At 40.2% G+C, this 21930-nt stretch overlaps 1 protein-coding gene across 1 annotated transcript; it reads right to left on the reverse strand.

Annotated features, from left to right (window-relative positions):
• Positions 1-2504: 2504 nt before the first annotated feature.
• On the reverse strand, positions 2505-21580 carry LOC142660499 (carbohydrate sulfotransferase 6-like). Its single transcript, XM_075837117.1, has 2 exons — positions 21460-21580; positions 2505-4155 (listed from the first exon to the last, which is right to left on the reverse strand). Exon 2 carries the CDS (start codon positions 4133-4135, stop codon positions 2975-2977), a length of 1161 nt encoding a protein of 386 aa, XP_075693232.1. The 5' UTR covers positions 4136-4155; positions 21460-21580; the 3' UTR covers positions 2505-2974.
• Between the last annotated feature and the right edge of the window lie 350 nt (positions 21581-21930).

Consider the following 21930-nt stretch of genomic DNA (forward strand, 5'->3'; position numbering starts at 1 on the left):
AACTACTGTAATACTGCCCCTATGTACAAGAATATAACTACTATAATACTGCCCCCTATATACAAGAATATAACTACTGTAATACTGCCCCCTATGTACAAGAATAGAACTACTATAATACTGCTCCTATATACAAGAATATAACTACTATAATACTGCCCCCTATGTACAAGAATATAACTACTATAATACTGCTCCTATATACAAGAATATAACTACTATAATACTGCCCCTCATATACAAGAATATAAATACTATAATACTGCTCCTATATACAAGAATATAACTACTATAATACTGCTCCTATATACAAGAATATAACTACTATAATACTGCCCCTATGTACAAGAATATAACTACTATAATACTGCTCCTATATACAAGAATATAAATACTATAATACTGCTCCCTATATACAAGAATATAACTTCTATAATACTGCCCCTATATACAAGAATATAACTACTATAATACTGCCCCCTATGTACAAGAATATAACTACTATAATACTGCTCCTATATACAAGAATATAACTACTATAATACTGCCCCTATATACAAGAATATAACTACTATAATACTGTCTCCTATGTACAAGAATATAACTACTATAATACTGCCCCCTATATACAAGAATATAACTACTATAATACTGCCTCCTATATACAAGAATATAACTACTATAATACTGCTCCTATATACAAGAATATAACTACTATAATTCTGCTCCTATATACAAGAATATAACTACTATAATACTGCTCCCTATATACAAAAATATAACTACTATAATACTGCCCCCTGTGTACAATAATATAACTATTATAATACTGCTCCTATATACAAGAATATAACTACTGTAATACTGCTCCTATATACAAGAACATAACTACTATAATACTGCCCCTATATACAAGAATATAACTACTATAATACTGCCCCCTATGTACAAGAATATAACTACTATAATACTGCTCCTATATACAAGAATATAACTACTATAATACTGCCCCCTATGTACAAGAATATAACTACTATAATACTGCTCCTATATACAAGAATATAACTACTATAATACTGCTCCTATATACAAGAATATAACTACTATAATACTGCCCCCTATATACAAGAATATAACTACTATAATACTGCCCCCTATATACAAGAATATAACTACTATAATACTGCCCCCTATATACAAGAACATAACTACTATAATACTGCCCCCTATATACAAGAATATAACTACTATAATACTGCCCCCTATATACAGGAATATAACTACTATAATACTGCCTCCTATATACAAGAATATAACTACTATAATACTGCCCCTATATACAAGAATATAACTACTATAATACTGCCCCTATATACAAGAATATAACTACTATAATACTGCCCCCTATATACAAGAATATAACTACTATAATACTGCCCCCTATATACGGGAATATAACTACTATAATACTGCCCCTATATACAAGAATATACCTGCTATAATACTGCCCTTATATACAAGAATAGAACTACTATAATACTGCCCCCTATATACAAGAATATAACTACTATAATACTGCCCCCTATATACAGGAATATAACTACTATAATACTGCCTCCTATATACAAGAATATAACTACTATAATACTGCTCCTATATACAAGAATATAACTACTATAATATACTGCCCCCTATATACAAGAATATAACTACTATAATACTTCCTCATATATACAAGAATATAACTACTATAATACTGCTCCCTATATACAAAAATATAACTACTGTAATACTGCCCCTATATACAAAAATATAACTACTGTAATACTGCCCCCTATATACAAGAATATAACTACTGTAATACTGCTCCTATATTCAAGAATATAACTACTATAATACTGCCCCTATATACAAGAATATAACTACTATAATACTGCCCCCTATGTACAAGAATATAACTACTATAATACTGCTCCTATAGACAAGAATATAACTACTATAATACTGCCCCCTATGTGCAAGAATATAACTACTATAATACTGCTCCTATATACAAGAATATAACTACTATAATACTGCCCCTCATATACAAGAATATAAATACTATAATACTGCTCCTATATACAAGAATATAACTACTATAATACTGCTCCTATATACAAGAATATAACTACTGTAATACTGTCCCATATAAACAAAAATGTATCTACTCTTACTGCCCCCTATAGACCAGATAAGAGAATTTACATTTACGAACGGTAATGCCACCCTTGTATTAAGTGAATATATGTGTTATTGAATGCACAATTAAAACCTTTTTTTCGTTTTTGAGCTGCATACGGCCGTATTCACACAGGTTAAATTCAAACCCAAATGTGATCACAATGTAATATATAAATACAATAGAGACTGGCAGCATCATAAAGAAACAACCATAGAATTAAAGTTGTTTTTTTTTATTTAAGGAGTGTTTAAACTTGTAACATATATACATTTCCCTTGATAACAACCAAAATATAAAACTAAAACCATCTCTGAGTTTTGTACATGATGATAATGAGAATTCTTTAAATTAAGTAGTTAATGGCTTAAAGAGGTCATACAGCATTAGAAAAACATGGTTGCTTTCTTCCAAAAACCGCGCCACACCTGTCCATAGGTTGTGTCTGCATTGAAGTAAATGGGGCTGAGCTGCAATACCACATTTAACCTGTAGACAGATGTGGCGCTGTTTGTGGAAGAAAGCAGCCATGTTTTTCTAATCCTGAACAACCCCTTTAACTGTAAATATCATGGTATTCAGTTCCTACAAGTAGTTTTCGTGCTGGATTCTTCTTTTTTCCTATACCTTATGCCTCAGAATCCAGTAACAAAAAAGTTTCACAGTTTATAAAGTTCAAATGAATAAATATAATAAAAAGACTAAATATTAAAAAATATTCAAAAGTGCTACAGTCCCTTTCTCTTCTCGAAACTAAGACCAACTGAAGTGATACTGTTTCCTGGGGAACACAACTTCCATGTTTAAGTCTTTCTGCTCCGTCTCGGAGTCTACAAGTTGGTACCCTAGCATGTTCATAGCCCCTTTACATACATCTTGTATCTTTTTTACTTTCTCGAACGAAAGAACGTTCCTCCAGGCCTGAGAAACGTTGACTGCATTACGAGACGTGATTTTGAAGGCTTCCTTCTTGTTTCCAGAACTCCGACCATGCGTGATGTTGTAGATCCATCTCTCAAGCTTGTTTGTAAGTTTCAGTTCAGCAAATTTATACATCTCTGAGATCTCCCGCAAGGGGTCTCGAACCACATCCTCGTACCTCACCAGCATGTATCTGTCCTTGAGGAAGCTGGGAGTTTTGTAGGTCGCCGTTTCATATATCTGGACATGACTTCTACAGATTTCCTGGATCACCTCATACTTGCTGTCATCCACTTTTGTCCCGTTGGTATTGAGGACGATCCCGTTGTCTCTCATTAACGCTTTTCTCGACTGCTCCCGGGATTTTGCAACGGCTCTAGGATCCCGGACCAAATGTAGGATCTTCAAGTTCAGGGAAGGGTCGGTAAGAAGGGGATACAACACTTTCAAGTCGAAGAAGCGGACCTCTTTTATAACCACATGACTATACAAGTTGCAGGCCTGTTCGACGTTGTGAAACGGATATTTTCCACAGAGGGTCTTACAGGACATCTCATTAGTGATCTCATCGCGCGGAAAGGACGTGCAGGCCGGGACTGTACACAAGGCTCTGCTGGCGGCCCACTGGAAGAGGGAAGAAACGTTCCTCTCTTGTGGCATATAGGAGTCAAAAACAGACATGTCGCACAGGAATACCGACCTTACCAGGTCCCTCACTGCCATGTTGAGAACCTTGGCACTGTTCTGATACATGGTCACCCACACATGCCACGCAGGCTCCATCAAGTAGAAGGCATCCGGATGCTGGCTGAAGATTTGTCCAACAAATGAAGACCCTGACCTCCAGGAGGAAAGGATGAGAAGGTGGACTTTCTCTTTGCCATCGGTATCCGAGAAGTGAATGCCCTGTCTTGAGTATAAAACGAGTAGAAATACAGTTTGAAGCACTAGAAGTCCTGTCGCCACGGAGCCTTTAATCCTTATCTTGACCATGACGTCCACGTTATGAACCACTGGAGAAAGAGAGAGACAATTTTGTATTAATGACCATTGATAGTAAAATATAATACATAACTAGTCTGCAGGGTGGCAGTCTGGATGCCTGATCCGACTCCTCAATCAACACATTGCAACTACTTCAGCCCAATGTAAATGGAGCACCTAAACGGGACCCATTATGTGCCCACCACTATGAGGACAGAATGACTTTGCAGCTTAGTATTTTACTAGGAAACCATGTGCCACTTTAATTGAATGGGTGAAGTGCTCTGGTGTAGGGACAGACCACATATTGTAGCATTCCATGAGCCAAGTTGACCGTTTTAGTGGCCAAACAATAAGAACGTCTATAGACTCCAACATAAAACAAACCAAAAACGTAGGAGTCAGTAGCAAATACCAAAGCAGGTTGGTTATTATCTGTCTGGTACTCTAACTTTCTAAGATAGATTGTAATAAAGTTGATGATCTCAAGGACCGGAGCCGGCCATAGGGGTGGTTATTTGCACGGAGCACATTGGCTTAGTGGGGTGCCATGGTCGAGGGTTGCAACCATCACAAAGCTTAATATTAATTGTATAGATGATGTACTATATATACACTGTACAAAACTGGTATTAGATTAGTTTCTGTATGAAACGGTTATTTGGTCATTGTATGTTGGTGTAATTTGGGCACTGTATGGTGGTGTCATTTGGGCACTGTATGGTGGTGTCATTTGGGCACTGTGTGGTGGTATTATCAGGCATTTTGTGGCACTGTATACTATATATATTTAGCACTTAGCAGTGTATGGTGGTCACGTCACTGTATAATGTTATTAAGGCAACTGTATTGGATTATTATATCACTGCATGGCATTAGTATACTCTGTCTACGGCGTATATATTTTCGCCACTATATGATATGTTTTTTTTGTATACTGTATGACAGGGGGCACCAACAGAATATACCCAACAGGGCACCATCCAACATACGGACGGGCATGTCATGAACAATGGCTGCAGGTGGAGTGGCAATGCTTGTCATTTCTAGTCCATAAAGGGTGTTCTATGGACAGGATACATACATGAAGGGAAAAAGGTGTCTAATAATTTCAAATCCCCCACCTGCAGCCATAGTCGTGATCAAGAACCCAATTTTAGGTAATGAAAATGTTTCAATTGATATTCATATGATTATGTATGTATGTTTAATGGTGGTCTTCTCTGTAGCTCACCCCCTTTCCATATGCCCTATTAGAGCATATGGATGTCATAGCGGTAGAGTCCTACTAGGGACCACCTCTATGAGCTGCTAATAAAGTGCGGGACTCGCTCTGGTAGACCAGTACCTGGTCATCTATTTATTTATATGGTCGGACATGTAATGCTATATTTCCAAAATAAATGTATGGTCAGACGCAGCCGGCGTCTGAACCCGCACTCGTAGGGATCCGCTGACCTTGTTTCATGTTACATTGATGAGATATTTTACAATGGATGATCTATATATCAGGCTCCGCCGCTTGAAGACAAATTTAAAGGGCAAGATTCACTTAGCTCAGGACTAAATAGTGAAAAATATTTCACATTTTTTGTCTGATGCATATCAAGCCTGGGGAGCAAAGAGCTGATTCCAGACATATTAATAATGCTGTCACCCACAGATATGTATTATTAGTATTACATGAGTATCATTTTTTTCTACGTCCGGTATTTTTAGTGCATATTTGCTGTTGACATGTTGGGTCACACAATGAATAGATAGATCTTTGTGTGATTCTAGAGCTTCCACATTCAATCTCCAAAAATATGTCGCACTCATTAGTGAAATACTTGACGTGCTTCCAAACAATGCAGCTGTAATTCTCCGGCTTTACCACATGGGGCAGCAACTGACTGTTAGCTGTGTCAGAGATCGGCAGGAAACCTGTCATGAAGTTGTAGTATACATGTATGAACCCTCTATTGCCTCCCTTCCTCCTGCACAGTAACTGCACCCCTACATCTGAGGGTACGGACAATAGTGGTGGGCTATTTAGCTGCTGGGCGCCATAGAACCTCCTGTTTTGCCACATTGGTAATTAAGCTCAGGACTAGATATCTTCCTGTATGTAATTAGAAATATGCCACCTAGTCAGGGTTGGTTTTAGGGGCACAAGGGCACAATTTTCCAGGTGCCCTTCAATGACTGGACCCCCAGGAGCAACCTTAGAGTGAAGCCTATAAATCTTCACTGCCGTAGACCACCGGAGATTTCACCATTAACCCTTCACTATTTAGACATTGCATGGCGGTATTATTTGGGCATTAAATGGCAGTATCGTGTGGGCCTTGTATAGAAGTATTATTAGCTGGGTGAATTCATTCTGTCCGGAAAACATTCCCACTTTGTAATTTTTACAGTTTAGGTCAATTAAAAAAAAATGGATCCAAATGGAAAACATCTCAACAGATTGGAGTGTGACTGCAGCATCACAGGGTTTATTTGTATGTTATAACCATGGAGAAACATAGGTCTGCATAGGAGCTGAATACACCAAACGATAGATTTTAATCAGGATTTGCAAAGTTGCCTCGTTTTTATTTGAGATGCATTGGTTGCAAAGGTGAACACATGCTGTAAAGTATAGACCCTCCTCTCCCCCCTTACTGCGGTGCCTGTGTCGTAGGCTACCCTTAGCGGCTGATAGTGTGCCGCACTGCTGAGAACCGTGGTTTTACTGCAAATTGCCTTTCTGTAATACGTTTTTTGGCCACCTGGCACGTGGCTTCACCTCTACAAGTCACGCAGTTAAAAAGCGCAATAAAACTGAGTGAGGTTCTTGGCCGCACCGCACACTACTGCTACGTGTACACACGCTCTTAATATATGTGTAGCACGCACCGGATAATGGTTAATGAAAATGAGCTATCGACATACTGCTGAGTTTGGGTTTGACCTTGTACTTATACACAGTAGCTAATGTGAGCAAGCAGCGCTGCAATGTAAAGCATGATGAATCAGGAGCTAGATTTTTAGACAACCTTCTTTAGACAGTCACTGATCATAGCACACATATAACCATATAACAAAGTACACCACCAGTCTGTATAGCTCCTGATATACAATATGAGGGAGTGGACATTTGATTTTAGTTATAAGAATTTGGGGAGAGTGGTTGGATCAGTGTCTATCCCTAGTGACAGAACTAATAACGTGGATCAGTAACGTCCCCTCCTATGGTATTATGCATTCAACAGCTGCTTCTTGGGATAAACCACAAGCCAAATGTATGACGTAGCTTAAAAAAATAATAATAAAAAGACAATTATAAGCAGCAGTGAGATGATACTTTCTTTGGGTTTGTCATTTGCAAAAGCTGTGTGGCAATCGCTTGAAATCTAAGCACCCTCCATGGAGATGAGGCGATAAAAAGGCAAAGGACCATCAAGTTCAAGTACTATAAAATACATACATGTGTGTATATATAAGTTACCCTATGGATAGATAGATAGATAGATAGATATTTTATTTTTTTTATTTTTTTACACTAGAAATACATTTAGGATACACTATTTAGGAAGTCAACCGTCCAGCAGCACCAGCTTTAAAAGTATAGATGGGAGCACGCCTTGGGAACCCGATCATAGTTCCATATCCAATAAACATCCAATAATAGGCAGCACTCCAATGTCAAGGTGCAAAAATAGCTTTAATAGCCCTCGTGCGACGTTTCGGCTCTATGCAATGAGCCTTTCTCAAGATGCTTGAGGAGATGCATGTAGGATACACTGGAGATACATATAGGATACACTGGAGATGCATATAGGATACACTAGAGATGCATATAGGATACACTAGAGATGCATGTAGGACACACTAGAGATACATATAGGATACACTAGAGATAAATGTAGGATACACTAGAGATACATATAGGAAACACTAGAGATGCATATAGGATACACTAGAGATGCATGTAGGATACACTGGAGATACATGTAGGATACACTAGAGATGCATATAGGATACACTAGAGATACATATAGGATACACTAGAGATGCATATAGGATACACTAGAGATGCATGTAGGATACACTAGAGATGCATATAGGATACACTAGAGATGCATGTAGGATACACTGGAGATACATGTAGGATACACTAGAGATGCATATAGGATACACTAGAGATGCATGTAGGATACACTAGAGATACACTAGAGATGCATATAGGATACACTAGAGATAAATGTAGGATACACTAGAGATACATATAGGAAACACTAGAGATGCATATAGGATACACTAGAGATACATATAGGATACACTGGAGATGCATATAGGATACACTAGAGATGCATATAGGATACACTAGAGATAAATGTAGGATACACTAGAGATACATATAGGAAACACTAGAGATGCATATAGGATACAATAGAGATGCATGTAGGATACACTGGAGATACATGTAGGATACACTAGAGATGCATATAGGATACACTAGAGATACATATAGGATACACTGGAGATGCATATAGGATACACTAGAGATGCATATAGGATACACTAGAGATGCATGTAGGACACACTAGAGATACACTAGAGATGCATATAGGATACACTAGAGATACATATAGGATACACTAGAGATGCATATAGGATACACTAGAGATACATATAGGATACACTAGAGATGCAAATAGGATACACTAGAGATGCATGTAGGATACACTAGAGATACACTAGAGATGCATATAGGATACACTAGAGATAAATGTAGGATACACTAGAGATACATATAGGAAACACTAGAGAAGCATATAGGATACACTAGAGATGCATGTAGGATACACTGGAGATACATGTAGGATACACTAGAGATGCATATAGGATACACTAGAGATACATATAGGATACACTGGAGATGCATATAGGATACACTAGAGATGCATATAGGATACACTAGAGATGCATATAGGATACACTAGAGATGCATGTAGGACACACTAGAGATACACTAGAGATGCATATAGGATACACTAGAGATACATATAGGATACACTAGAGATGCATATAGGATACACTAGAGATACATATAGGATACACTAGAGATGCATATAGGATACACTAGAGATGCATATAGGATACACTAGAGATGCATGTAGGACACACTAGAGATACACTAGAGATGCATATAGGATACACTAGAGATAAATGTAGGATACACTAGAGATACATATAGGAAACACTAGAGATGCATGTAGGATACACTAGAGATACATATAGGATACACTAGAGATGCATGTAGGATACACTGGAGATACATGTAGGATACACTAGAGATGCATGTAGGATACACTAGAGATACATATAGGATACACTGGAGATGCATATAGGATACACTAGAGATGCATGTAGGATACACTAGAGATGCATGTAGGATACACTGGAGATACATATAGGATACACTAGAGATACATGTAGGATACACTAGAGATGCATATAGGATACACTAGAGATGCATGTAGGATACACTGGAGATACATGTAGGATACACTAGAGATGCATATAGGATACACTAGAGATGCATGTAGGATACACTAGAGATGCATATAGGATACACTAGAGATAAATGTAGGATACACTAGAGATACATATAGGAAACACTAGAGATGCATATAGGATACACTAGAGATGCATATAGGATACACTAGAGATGCATGTAGGATACACTAGAGATGCATATAGGATACACTAGAGATACATATAGGATACACTAGAGATGCATATAGGATACACTGGAGATACATGTAGGATACACTGGAGATACATGTAGGATACACTAGAGATGCATGTAGGATACACTGGAGATACATGTAGGATACACTGGAGATACATATAGGATACACTAGAGATGCATATAGGATACACTAGAGATGCATGTAGGATACACTGGAGATACATATAGGATACACTAGAGATACATATAGGATACACTAGAGATACATGTAGGATACACTGGAGATACATATAGGATACACTAGAGATGCATATAGGATACACTAGAGATGCATATAGGATACACTAGAGATGCATGTAGGATACACTAGAGATGCATGTAGGATACACTGGAGATACATATAGGATACACTAGAGATGCATGTAGGATACACTAGAGATGCATATAGGATACACTAGAGATACATATAGGATACACTAGAGATGCATGTAGGATACACTAGAGATACATATAGGATACACTAGAGATGCATGTAGGATACACTAGAGATGCATGTAGGATACACTGGAGATACATATAGGATACACTAGAGATACATGTAGGATACACTGGAGATGCATATAGGATACACTAGAGATGCATGTAGGATACACTGGAGATACGTATAGGATACACTAGAGATACATGTAGGATACACTAGAGATACATGTAGGATACACTAGAGATGCATGTAGGATACACTGGAGATACATATAGGATACACTAGAGATACATATAGGATACACTAGAGATACATATAGGATACACTGGAGATACATGTAGGATACACTGGAGATGCATATAGGATACACTAGAGATACATATAGGATACACTAGAGATACATATAGGATACACTAGAGATGCATATAGGATACACTAGAGATGCATGTAGGATACACTGGAGATACATATAGGATACACTAGAGATGCATGTAGGATACACTGGAGATACATATAGGATACACTAGAGATACATATAGGATACACTAGAGATACATGTAGGATACACTGGAGATGCATATAGGATACACTAGAGATGCATGTAGGATACACTGGAGATGCATATAGGATACACTAGAGATGCATGTAGGATATACTGGAGATACGTATAGGATACACTAGAGATACGTATAGGATACACTAGAGATGCATGTAGGATACACTAGAGATGCATGTAGGATACACTGGAGATACATATAGGATACACTAGAGATGCATGTAGGATACACTAGAGATGCATATAGGATACACTAGAGATGCATATAGGATACACTGGAGATGCATATAGGATACACTAGAGATGCATGTAGGATACACTAGAGATACATGTAGGATACACTGGAGATGCATATAGGATACACTGGAGATGCATGTAGGATACACTAGAGATGCATATAGGATACACTAGAGATGCATATAGGATACACTAGAGATGCATATAGGATACACTGGAGATGCATATAGGATACACTAGAGATGCATATACGTTGCACTAAAGATACATATGTGTTGCACTAGATATCCATATAGGTTACACTAGAGATACATATAGGTTACCCTAGAGATACATATAGATTGCACTAGATATACATATATATATATATATTCAGTAGGTTGCCCCAGAGATACATATAGGATATGCTAGAGATACATATAGAATACACTAGAGATACATATAGGTTACACTATATATATATATATATATATATATATATATATATATATATATATATATATAGAGAGAGAGAGAGGATACACTAGAAATATATATGGGATAGACGAGATACATATGGGATACACTAGTAACGCATAGTATCCCCCTACTCAAATAAATTACATAAAATTCCCCCAAGTCTAGGATAATACACTGTGCTACATTTGTTAAAAGCACAACATAACCACTGTGTGAGTGCCCCCTAGACATGGTGTGTACCCCCTGGGCTACACATACCACAGGTAACATTAAGCCACAGGCCTGACTATTGCTGGCACATGTGATGACTGGTGACTTATTGCAGCCCCGGCCATATAAATGATCTATTGTCTAGAAGTATGTGGTCAGGTGGAGGGACAGGATGGAGAACTCGGGTACATTTCACGAAATTGTCAGCTCGCCTTAGTATTCTCATTGTTTATACTGAATTTTAATAACTTGCTTTGATTATAAACAGGTCCGATGTCCAGGGAAAAATATGATGATAAATCTGTGTATTATTTAGATGCATCAAAATTTCGATACCGTTTTCATGCTGTGCCGGGGCAAACGGTTCAATACGTCAATTTATATATTTCTATACTGAGCTGTGCGGTCGCACAGCTTAGTATTGAAATAAATGAAGAGAACATGTTCTGTTCTATTTATTCAGTGAACGCCCGCTCGTCATTAGTGCCGGCCGCGTCACAGAAGGAGAGGAACGCTCCTTCCTCCTTTCTCTACTGTCACCAATGATGATTTGAGTATGTGGGAAGGGGCAGGAAGGGGAATGTCGCGAGTGGCACAGCATTCCTGATGGCGTGCCTATGTCGCTTGCGCTGTGTAGTGACAGACCAGCCCCAGGCAGGTGTTAAAGTAGAGAAAAAGCTTGAAATAAAGGCACTAGAGCAGACACTAGTATTATTTGCAGCCGGCATTGAGGATCGTTGGGGTTCATGTGACCCACATTTACCCCAGTGTTGCTATTATGTGAGGGAAAATGATGAAGTGATTTATTTTTAAGGTGAGGCACGTGGTGTTATGAATTTAGTACCTCTATGTGCCTCACATTATTAGTAGTTAACCCCATCATGTACTTCACACGTTAACCCAATGATGCCCATCATAGTAAGTGACCCCATCAAGTACCTCGCTCACAGTCATAATGGGCAACATTGGGTTAATGTGTGAGGTACATGATGAGGTTCAAATTTGATATCACCATGTGCTTCACATCAGAAAATGGAAGGACTTTATATTTTTGTAGGGTTTTAATTTTTTGGGCAAAATATCGTTTTGGTATCGAGTATCACAATACTACTCTAAGTATTGGTATCAAAGTCCAAATTCTGGTATTGTGACAACCCTAGTGTTAATACGAAAAACTCATCTGCTCTCTGTCCGCAAAAAAAAAGTAATAGTCTGCAGACCTCTCTTTAGTAAATGCTGTGATAAAGTGGTTAGACCCACAATAACATGTAGCATGCCCATTGTTGCAGGAGAGATTCGTAGAAGGATACCAGAATGGAAAGGGTTATAGGCTGGACGGGGAGAGGAATTCTGTCACATCATTGAGACATGTCAGTGGAGAGCATTGATGAAGGTTTGTAAACTGATACGCCCCCGTTAATCCGTGGAACGAAGGGGTAGCAGCATAGACTTAATGTCCCCTATCTCATACACTGGGGAAAATTTTATAGGGAACTAAATAACCTCTCAGTGTTTTTTCCGAGTGGGGGAGTAACCAGAAGAAATCCATGTAAATACGTGGAGAACATACAAACTCCATGCGGATGTGACAAAACCATTTAAAAAGCTTACATGAAATCCCCCCATCTCAGTGCCTGGCCATGGTACAGTTCCAAGAAAAAGTAAGTGAGCCCTTTGGAATTACCTGGACTACTGCATTGATAACTAATAAAATGTGGTCTGAGTTAGACAAACACAATCTAACTACATTCATAACACACAAACCGTTGTACTGTTCATGTCCTTAATTGAGCACATTGAGTAGACCTTCTCAGTGCAGGGACAAAAAGTATGTTGACCTCTGTGTTAATGACTTCTTCAAGAGCTAATTGACAAAAGGTGTTTCAATTAAGTAGATTAGATCGGAAGTGTGGGTTTCACAGGTGCTTTGCCCATTAAATAAAGGCATGCAAAGCCTGGTTACTGACAAATATGTTCTTCTCAAGAAAGATTGGTTAGTGTGAAGCATGCCTCAAGGCAAACAACTTCAGGAAAGTCCTTAGGAGACATGTTCTAGAGACACTTGAAGCTGGATCCGACTGCAAAAGACCTACTGAAGACTACAAAACTGCAAAAATCTCTGTGTATGTGTCCACTATTATAAAAACACTGAACAAAAATGGTGTTTATGGAAAGACACTACAAAGGACCCTGCTGCTGTCCAAAAAAAAAAAATTGTGGCCGTCCCAAGTCTGCCGGAGGCCATCAGGATGTTCCACAATAGTTCTGGGAAAATGTTCTATGGACAGATGAGACAAGCGGAACTTTTTAGCAGAAATTCACAACGCTATGTTTGGAGATAAAAACACTGCACACCAACACTAAAACCTCATCCAACTGTGAAGCATAATGGAGGGGCATCATGATTGGGGGCTGCTTTGCTGCCTCAGGGTCTGGACACATGCGATCATGAAGGGAACAATGAATTTAAAGGTGTATTAAAACATTTTACAGAAGAATAGAAGGACAGCGGTCCATGACCTCAAGCTGAAGAGACGTTTGCTGATGCAACAAGACAATGACCGCAACAAGACAGCTACAGAGACCTTGTTTCACTCTGGAGGATCCAGCACATCCTTACATTACACAGACAGGCAATTAAGTTCAATGAGAACTGTGTGATGCTTCATTTCCCCTGTGGGGGCGCTGCAGGTGAATTGAACACAGGTTCCCTGGCAGATGACAGCAAATTTTTGGAAGCCCCAGCAGCAGGAGACCCTGTGATCAGCTTATTAGTGGATTCATCTAACAAAAAGGGATTGTCCAAAGCGGAAAACCTCTCTAAAGGGGCCCATACACATTAGACAAAGACCAAGCAGCACCCTCCGATTTCGTCAGCAATGATTGACGATCTAATGTCTACCCATTTATCCCCCGATGGCAGATGTTGGGAGAAAGAGATTGGGCATGTTGGATTTTTAACATGCCGATCCTTTCTCACGACAGTAGACAGTAGATAATATGCTGCCAGAGGTGACTGGCATCGGCTAATGCCGCTCACTCCATTGACATATGCATACACATTCAGCCGTACATGTTCATGGGAATTGGGCAAAATATCAACTTATTTTATGTGTATGGCCAACCTAAAGCCTCAGCAACACGACCGTGCTTTTGCGGCCGCAATGTATCCGCATTTTCACTGATAAATTGCACACCTATTCTTTACTATGGCCCCATGCACACGACTGTGGTTTACACGGATCGGTGTGGGGGCTGCATATCCATACCGCAAAAACTCACCTTCTAAAACTCCCGCACCTTCAAAGTGCCTCATACCTACGACGTCACGAGTACATCCAAGTGCAGACTGCTCCGAGATCATAAATGGTTTGAATATAAAATATTTCCCAGTGAAAGATAAAACCAGTTGAGGTGTCTTAAGGAGCTATTCCAGTCACAAGAAGCAGTCAGATTCTGCCAACGTCCCGGCACAGCGCTTCCCAGTATTTCTGTCTCAAATAATTATATGTTTTCTGTCTAAAATTAAACCAGGCATCACGCATTGACTCCAAGCCCTCAGAGATGGGGACATTAGGTCCTAAAAGCAAACTCCACTTCTATTGAGAGTTGTTTGGAAAATAGGGTTAGTTGCCTTATAGGCAAATTCTATTTTGTTTGGGATAAGCCCCATATTCAACATGAAGTTAAGAAATGATAATAAGTAGGTGCTAAATATGTTCTCAAGAAACCTCCAAAAATCTACAGGGTGAAAATAACACAAGTGATCATCAAGTGGAGGTCGATCAAGTCCCTCTGAGGTTTACATCAAAACGTAGAATAATTCTATATAGGGATTGGAACCTTTGCAGACCTACTATGAGCGCTACTGTATGTAGGAGATTAAAGTGGCAATAGGACTATCTGAGTCCCTAACATTTCTTACGCCTCATGCACACGACCGTGTGTGCCGTCCGAGTCCCGTCAGTGATCCGAGGAAAGATAGGACATGTTCTATCTTTCCTCGGATCGGAGACTCGGGCCATTTTTCACGGACCCGATTCACCCGCTAAAGTGAATGGGTCCATGAAGACTATCGGGTGCCACTAGTGGCACAACGGTCACATGCATGAGGCATTAGGCGTCACACACAGGAACATGTGCATTACAGACCACAATATGGTGCGAAGTATATAGATAGGTAGAGACGATCGATAGTTTGATGGATATAGATAGATAGATGGATAGATAGATAGATAGATAGATACACAACTGCAGCAATTAATTTCAAAACACCCTCGGATTTGTCGATCTCTCTGTAAAGGATGAACGTGATACGTGCCTTTTGCACAGAAATGAACCTATCGTTTTAGAAAGGAATTCTCAATTTAAAAGCAATACGCTATAGTCGCGTTAAGAAATGCAGGGCATAGTCTGAGGTCAATTGCTTGCCTGGAGAAGGTTTCTCCTGGTGGCGTGCAGTATACCCTCAAGAAATATGCTGAAAACCAGAGTGTACGTGATCGACCATGACCTGGACTACCTCGAGTGACCACAGAACCGGAGGACAAATTTATCAGAGTGCGTTCCAAACGAGAGAGAATCAAAATAGCTGGTCAGACCCGTGCTACTCTGATGGACGCGAGGAAGAAAAGCGTGTCAATCACGACTGCCAAATGTCGCCTTGTAGCAGAGGCTTGAAGGAAGGTGTTGCAGTCTGAAAACTGTTGCTTAGACCCAGGATATTGATATTGTGGGATATAAAGCACAGGAGCTGGACCACTAGTCAGTGGAAGGAGGCTCTTTTCACAGACAAATCAAAGTTTGAGGTGTTTGCGTCCAAGAGGCGAAAGTTTGTTTGTCGTGTGACAGGAGAGCACATTCTTCCAGCATGAATTTAGCCCATAATCAAGCATAGAGGAGGTTCCACTAGGGTCTGGAGATGTTTTGGAAGTGGTGTGGTTGGTGACTTACTAAAAATCGAAGGAGTCATGGACTCAAGTGCTACCACAACATCCTGATACGCCATGATCTCCTTTTGGGCATCCGTCTTATAGGTTGTGGTTTCGCACTACAGCAGGATAACGACCCAAAACATACCTCTTGTCTCTGCAAAAAGTATGTTCAGTCAAAAGAACGACAACAGATGCTGAAGAACGTTGTTTGGCCACCCCAGAGTCCCGATTGCAATCCAATTGAACTCCTTTGGGATGATCTGGACAGGTATTTTTGAGATGTTCAAGTTACGAGCCAAAATCACCTTTGGGAGTTGCTACAAGAGAAGTGTCTGGAATCAGAGCTGAAGCTACGGACAAGTTAATCGACATTGATCTCCGGTGATCGCTGCTAAGGGTGGATACATTGATGAGAGAAAAATGTAAGGAAATCAAAGCTCAATTAATTTGTAAACAATGTTCGTGAGTACAAAACATGTTTATTTGCCTAAATACACAAAATCCATTTTCTTCACAAACTAGCTTTTCTTTAGTTCTAAAATAAATCAATAATTTGGGTCGTGTATTGAAATTAATTAGTGGTAGATTGATAGATAGTTAGATATTCGATAACTTTCTCTATTTGTGGGTGTTTAATTCTTTCGTCTGGAGTAACTTTAACAGGTTTCTCCTAAAGGGATCATTAGGAAACGCTGTCACTTACTTAACTGTGGGACCTGACTGCCGGGTCCCCCACCGATCCTGAGAATGAAGGTGTCATATTCACATGAATGTGGCTGTGCTGCTGTTCCCTACATAGCCAGTGGCTGGGAGGGGCGCTGTGCAAGAAAACACTTTGCAGGGGAATAACTGATGCAGCTCTTTCATTCTCAGGATGGGTGGGGGTCCCGGTAGTCAGATCCCCCCCACTGTCCAAAATGATGACCTCTCCTAGCAATATGCCATCACTTTGAGATGAGAAAATCCTTTTAAATAAGCAGATAAGTAGGAGATCAGCCTGGTAAGAAGAGACTTGTGAATGTCTCTAATATCCGACAGTTCTCTTCTTTAGCTATAGGAGACAATGTGTGACCAGGGGCAGTTATGATCACGCATTTATCCTCAATCGCCCATCCATGGGTTGTACCTTGAGACTAATGTATGACCAGATCAAGAGTCGGGTTATATATAAAGAACTAGTCAGAACTTTTGATGAGAAGTGCTCAACATCACACAAGGTGACCTCCCTGCATAATGGAAAATGTCTTGCAGTCATGCGTAACCTTGAACAAGGGACAGGTCACCCATCATTGGTGTGCGAGGGACATCTCATTGTGTATTCATTCACTACATGGACAATTTTGTTTCGGCAACATTACTTGAAGTATTTTCCCATATCTTTCTATGGGAGCAGAATACAATAGCGACTTGTAACACAACTGTGACCAGGGAAGGCATCGTGCGGCACCTGTGAGCACCAGACACTGCCCATTAAGGCCCCCCATAAGAAATCAATGCAAACGCAATGTAATTTATTACCAGCAACTTCTGCTGTCTCCTATTCAAGTCTCTTCTATCATTACGGCAGTCACACGCAATGTTATCACAGAGGCTGATAGTCTAATGTTACAGTCTGCTGACAAATATGTGTCCGTATATATCAAGTATTCTCTGGTGCAGTACATGTATTTGTATGTAGAGGGCTACACTTATATTTACAGATCAAATACCCCTGAAAACATGGTGCCCTTCAGCAATTAACTCCAATCTGTGGCTCTCCAGCTGTTGCAAAACTACCACTCTCCACATGCCCTGACAAAATTCAACTGGTTGGGATTAACTGCCCTACAGATGCTAAGGAGCTGTCAAAAATGGTGGTGAGGGATTCTGGTTTTTAGCCTTCATGATGGACACCTTTCAGCTATGTCCAGGGTGTTATGGAATTGCAATATGAGCGATTAATCAAAGGCTGCTGGAGAGTGCTGGGAGAGAGTCTGCACCTAAAACCGCAACCTCGAATCCATCACAAGTCTGATCGACAGTGTCTGAGGCGACCCTAAAGTGTTCGACAGAGCCGACCGCAAGGTGGGATGGACTTGGCTGCTTAGGACCCAGGTTGTCTTAGCAGAATTCAGCATAGGATAGGAGGTGCAATGCAGGCTAACCTGAGCAGGAAACCAGACACCCAGGGTATAAACAGAAAGTCCAAATCAGACAGCAAGCGGATATCAGGAATAGCAGGGGTCAAAACCGTCCGGGTGCAGATAATCCAAAATCTGCAAACAAGGGGTTAACGAGAGACAAGTCGAGGTCAGTTTCCAAAAGGTCCAGAAGTCAGAAGTGCAGGAAATGTAGGAAGCTTGATCAGACACCAGGGGACAGGAAAATGAACAAGCAAAGACAGGTGGGAAAAGACAGGTAGAAATATAACCTCACAGCTGATTGGCAGAAGGACAGATAAGAGAGATATATTCAAGCTAAAAGAGGACACACCCAGAACCATAGTCATGGTTACTTAAGGGAACAGGCATTTTCCTGACACAGGCTTAGTAGGTATTTTTGCCTATAAATTTTACATAGCCCATCAATTTCTTTGAGAACTGTGTAATACTTCATTTCCCCTGTGGGGTTGCTGCATGAAAATCAAACACTTGCTGCCGAATTCCCACAAATATTACAGCTGATCGCTGGGTGTCCAAGAAGCTGGATAAGCTTATCATTGGGGGGACCCTACTAACATAAGGAGATTGTCCAAAAGAGGCAATGCCTTTAAAGTCACAGCAGGTTCCATTTGGAACATCTTGTAACTTTCTTACTGCTCTATAGAAGGCGGCATCTTCAAGTCATTACTGTACTGTACATAGATATTAGTACATTTAATAAATCCATTATTTGTAATGAGGTCTCATGAACGCCTGTAAATGACATCAGCTCTGCACAATGCCAGCTTACTGCTGGCAGTCATCGTGTGAATTAAGACATATATGACATGTAGCAAGGCACACACTGTGTAGTGGGAGTACAGGGGATGCCAGAAAATTGGCATTAGAGATACAATATAATATGCTGGTGGAAGAATTTATGAATATATAAATGTGTATGTATGTATATATATATATATATATATATATATATAAAAATATCCAACTTACCCAATCCTTTTTCCCCCCGATATCTGATAGGGAGGGTTAGAACACTACCATATGCATTAGTTTTTTGTCCCGCAAAAATTGTCGTGTTTTTCCAACTTTTATGTTATGTGTATGGGCACCCTAAGGGTATGTTCACACGAGGGCGTCCGTTACGGCTGAAATTACGGGGATGTTTCAGCCTGAAAACATCCCCGTAATTTCAGCCGTAACGGCATGTGCAGGCGCTTGAACACCGCGTCAATTACGGCCGTAATTAGCGCTGCTATTCATTGGAGTCAATGAATAACGGCTCCAATTACGGCCAAAGAAGTGACAGGTCACTTCTTTGACGCGGGCGTCTATTTACGCGCCGTCATTTGACAGAGGCGCGTAAATATACGCCTCGTGTGAACAGACAAACGTCTGCCCATTGCTTTCAATGGGCAGATGTTTGTCAGCGCTATTGAGGCGCTATTTTCAGACGTAATTCGGGGCAAAAACGCCCGAATTACGTCCGTAAATAGGCCGTGTGAACATACCCTAACAGCCAATAAAAACTGTCAAATCAGTCAAAAATGTTAATTTTGTAATCGGCGCTATTTTTTTTATATCATCAGCTAAATTACCAGTATGTCTATGGTCGGCTTAGTAACTGTCGATTTATGTTTTTTTCTGTCGTAGCATTTGAACATTTCTAATGCCACTGGTTAGAATAGTCGAAATCGCGATTACAAATTGAAAAAATTTCAATCGCCAGATCGTAAAATTGTGGTGTCGGAATACAATCAGTTGACAAGGAACCTGGATTATTACACATTAAAAACTGCCTATATTTTGATTTCCCCACGTAACACTGGGTCATGCGATTGGAATGCAAAATCGAATAATTTCTATATGTTAATACTCATTCCCGGGAGAGGCGTAGCAACAATCACATAAACACTTTACACACAGGTGTAAGGAGATGCAAATCCAACAACTGTACACAGAGACGGGGGGGGGATTACAAAGGGCAGCAGCCCCCGGGGCAACCACTTACCAGATAAAGATCCTAATACATTACAAAAAGAGCAATGTCCGAGATTAGAGTGTGAGCTCCTTTGAGGACAGAGACTAATGCCTGGACTGGAGTATACTGATGCCATAATTCTAGTGCAGCGGTCTCCAACCTTTGGCTTTCTAGCTGTCAGTGCATGCTGGGAGTTGTAGTTCCACCGCAGGTTGGAGATCGCTTAGGCAAACACTGATGAAAATAACTCAAAATAACCAAATAACATATATAGATACAATAATCATGTCTAAATATAAACCAAAAACATCAACAAACATCTGCATTACGATGTACAAAAACATTTCTAGCTATCTTGGTTGTTACAAGTAAAATAATTCAATATTTAAAATAAAATACTGATGCCAATAATAGTTAACACATCAACAAGCAAGAGAGCAAAACACAGGAACATGCACATACATAGAAGGGCACTACCTGTAGCTGGAGCATATATATCTATATATACCAGGGTGCTCCTCACATGTTTGGTTGTGTTGCTTTGTGCATCATAATGTAGTGATGGTGCCCTCATACCAAGCTCACAACCCTACCCCCACATATCACACTCACCTCTCCTCCTCCCCTCCTTTCAGGACAATGAGCCTCATTCAGACGTGGCTGTGGGTCCTCTATGCTGGGCGGGGGGGGCGTGCCTGTGTCCGCCCCTCACAGTGGTCCTAGGCAAGTGAAGAGGGTGGGCAGGAGTGACAGGTTTCAGCTGCCCCCCCTGTCACCTGGAGCTTGGGAATGTTGTGCCGGCAGTGACACCGATGATCATTGCACAAGGGGCCAGAGTGGTCTATGTAAGGAGCAAGGAGAGGGTGATGGCTGGTTCAGGAGCACAGAGAGATAAAGAATAAAGGGGCAGGGGGCCATTTACAGCAAAAGGGTGCAAGGATAGTAAGAGGCACAGAGTCAGATACAAAGTGGGTGCAGGGGATGACTGGGAAAGGGGGCTCAGAGGCACAATGAAGTGAGGTTCGTGAAGAATGAGAATCAGAGGAAAAGTTGCACAGGGATAGAATAAGAATCAGAGGAAAA

This window comes from Rhinoderma darwinii, chromosome 9 (genome assembly GCF_050947455.1).
Source record: "Rhinoderma darwinii isolate aRhiDar2 chromosome 9, aRhiDar2.hap1, whole genome shotgun sequence".
NCBI lineage: Eukaryota > Metazoa > Chordata > Amphibia > Anura > Rhinodermatidae > Rhinoderma > Rhinoderma darwinii.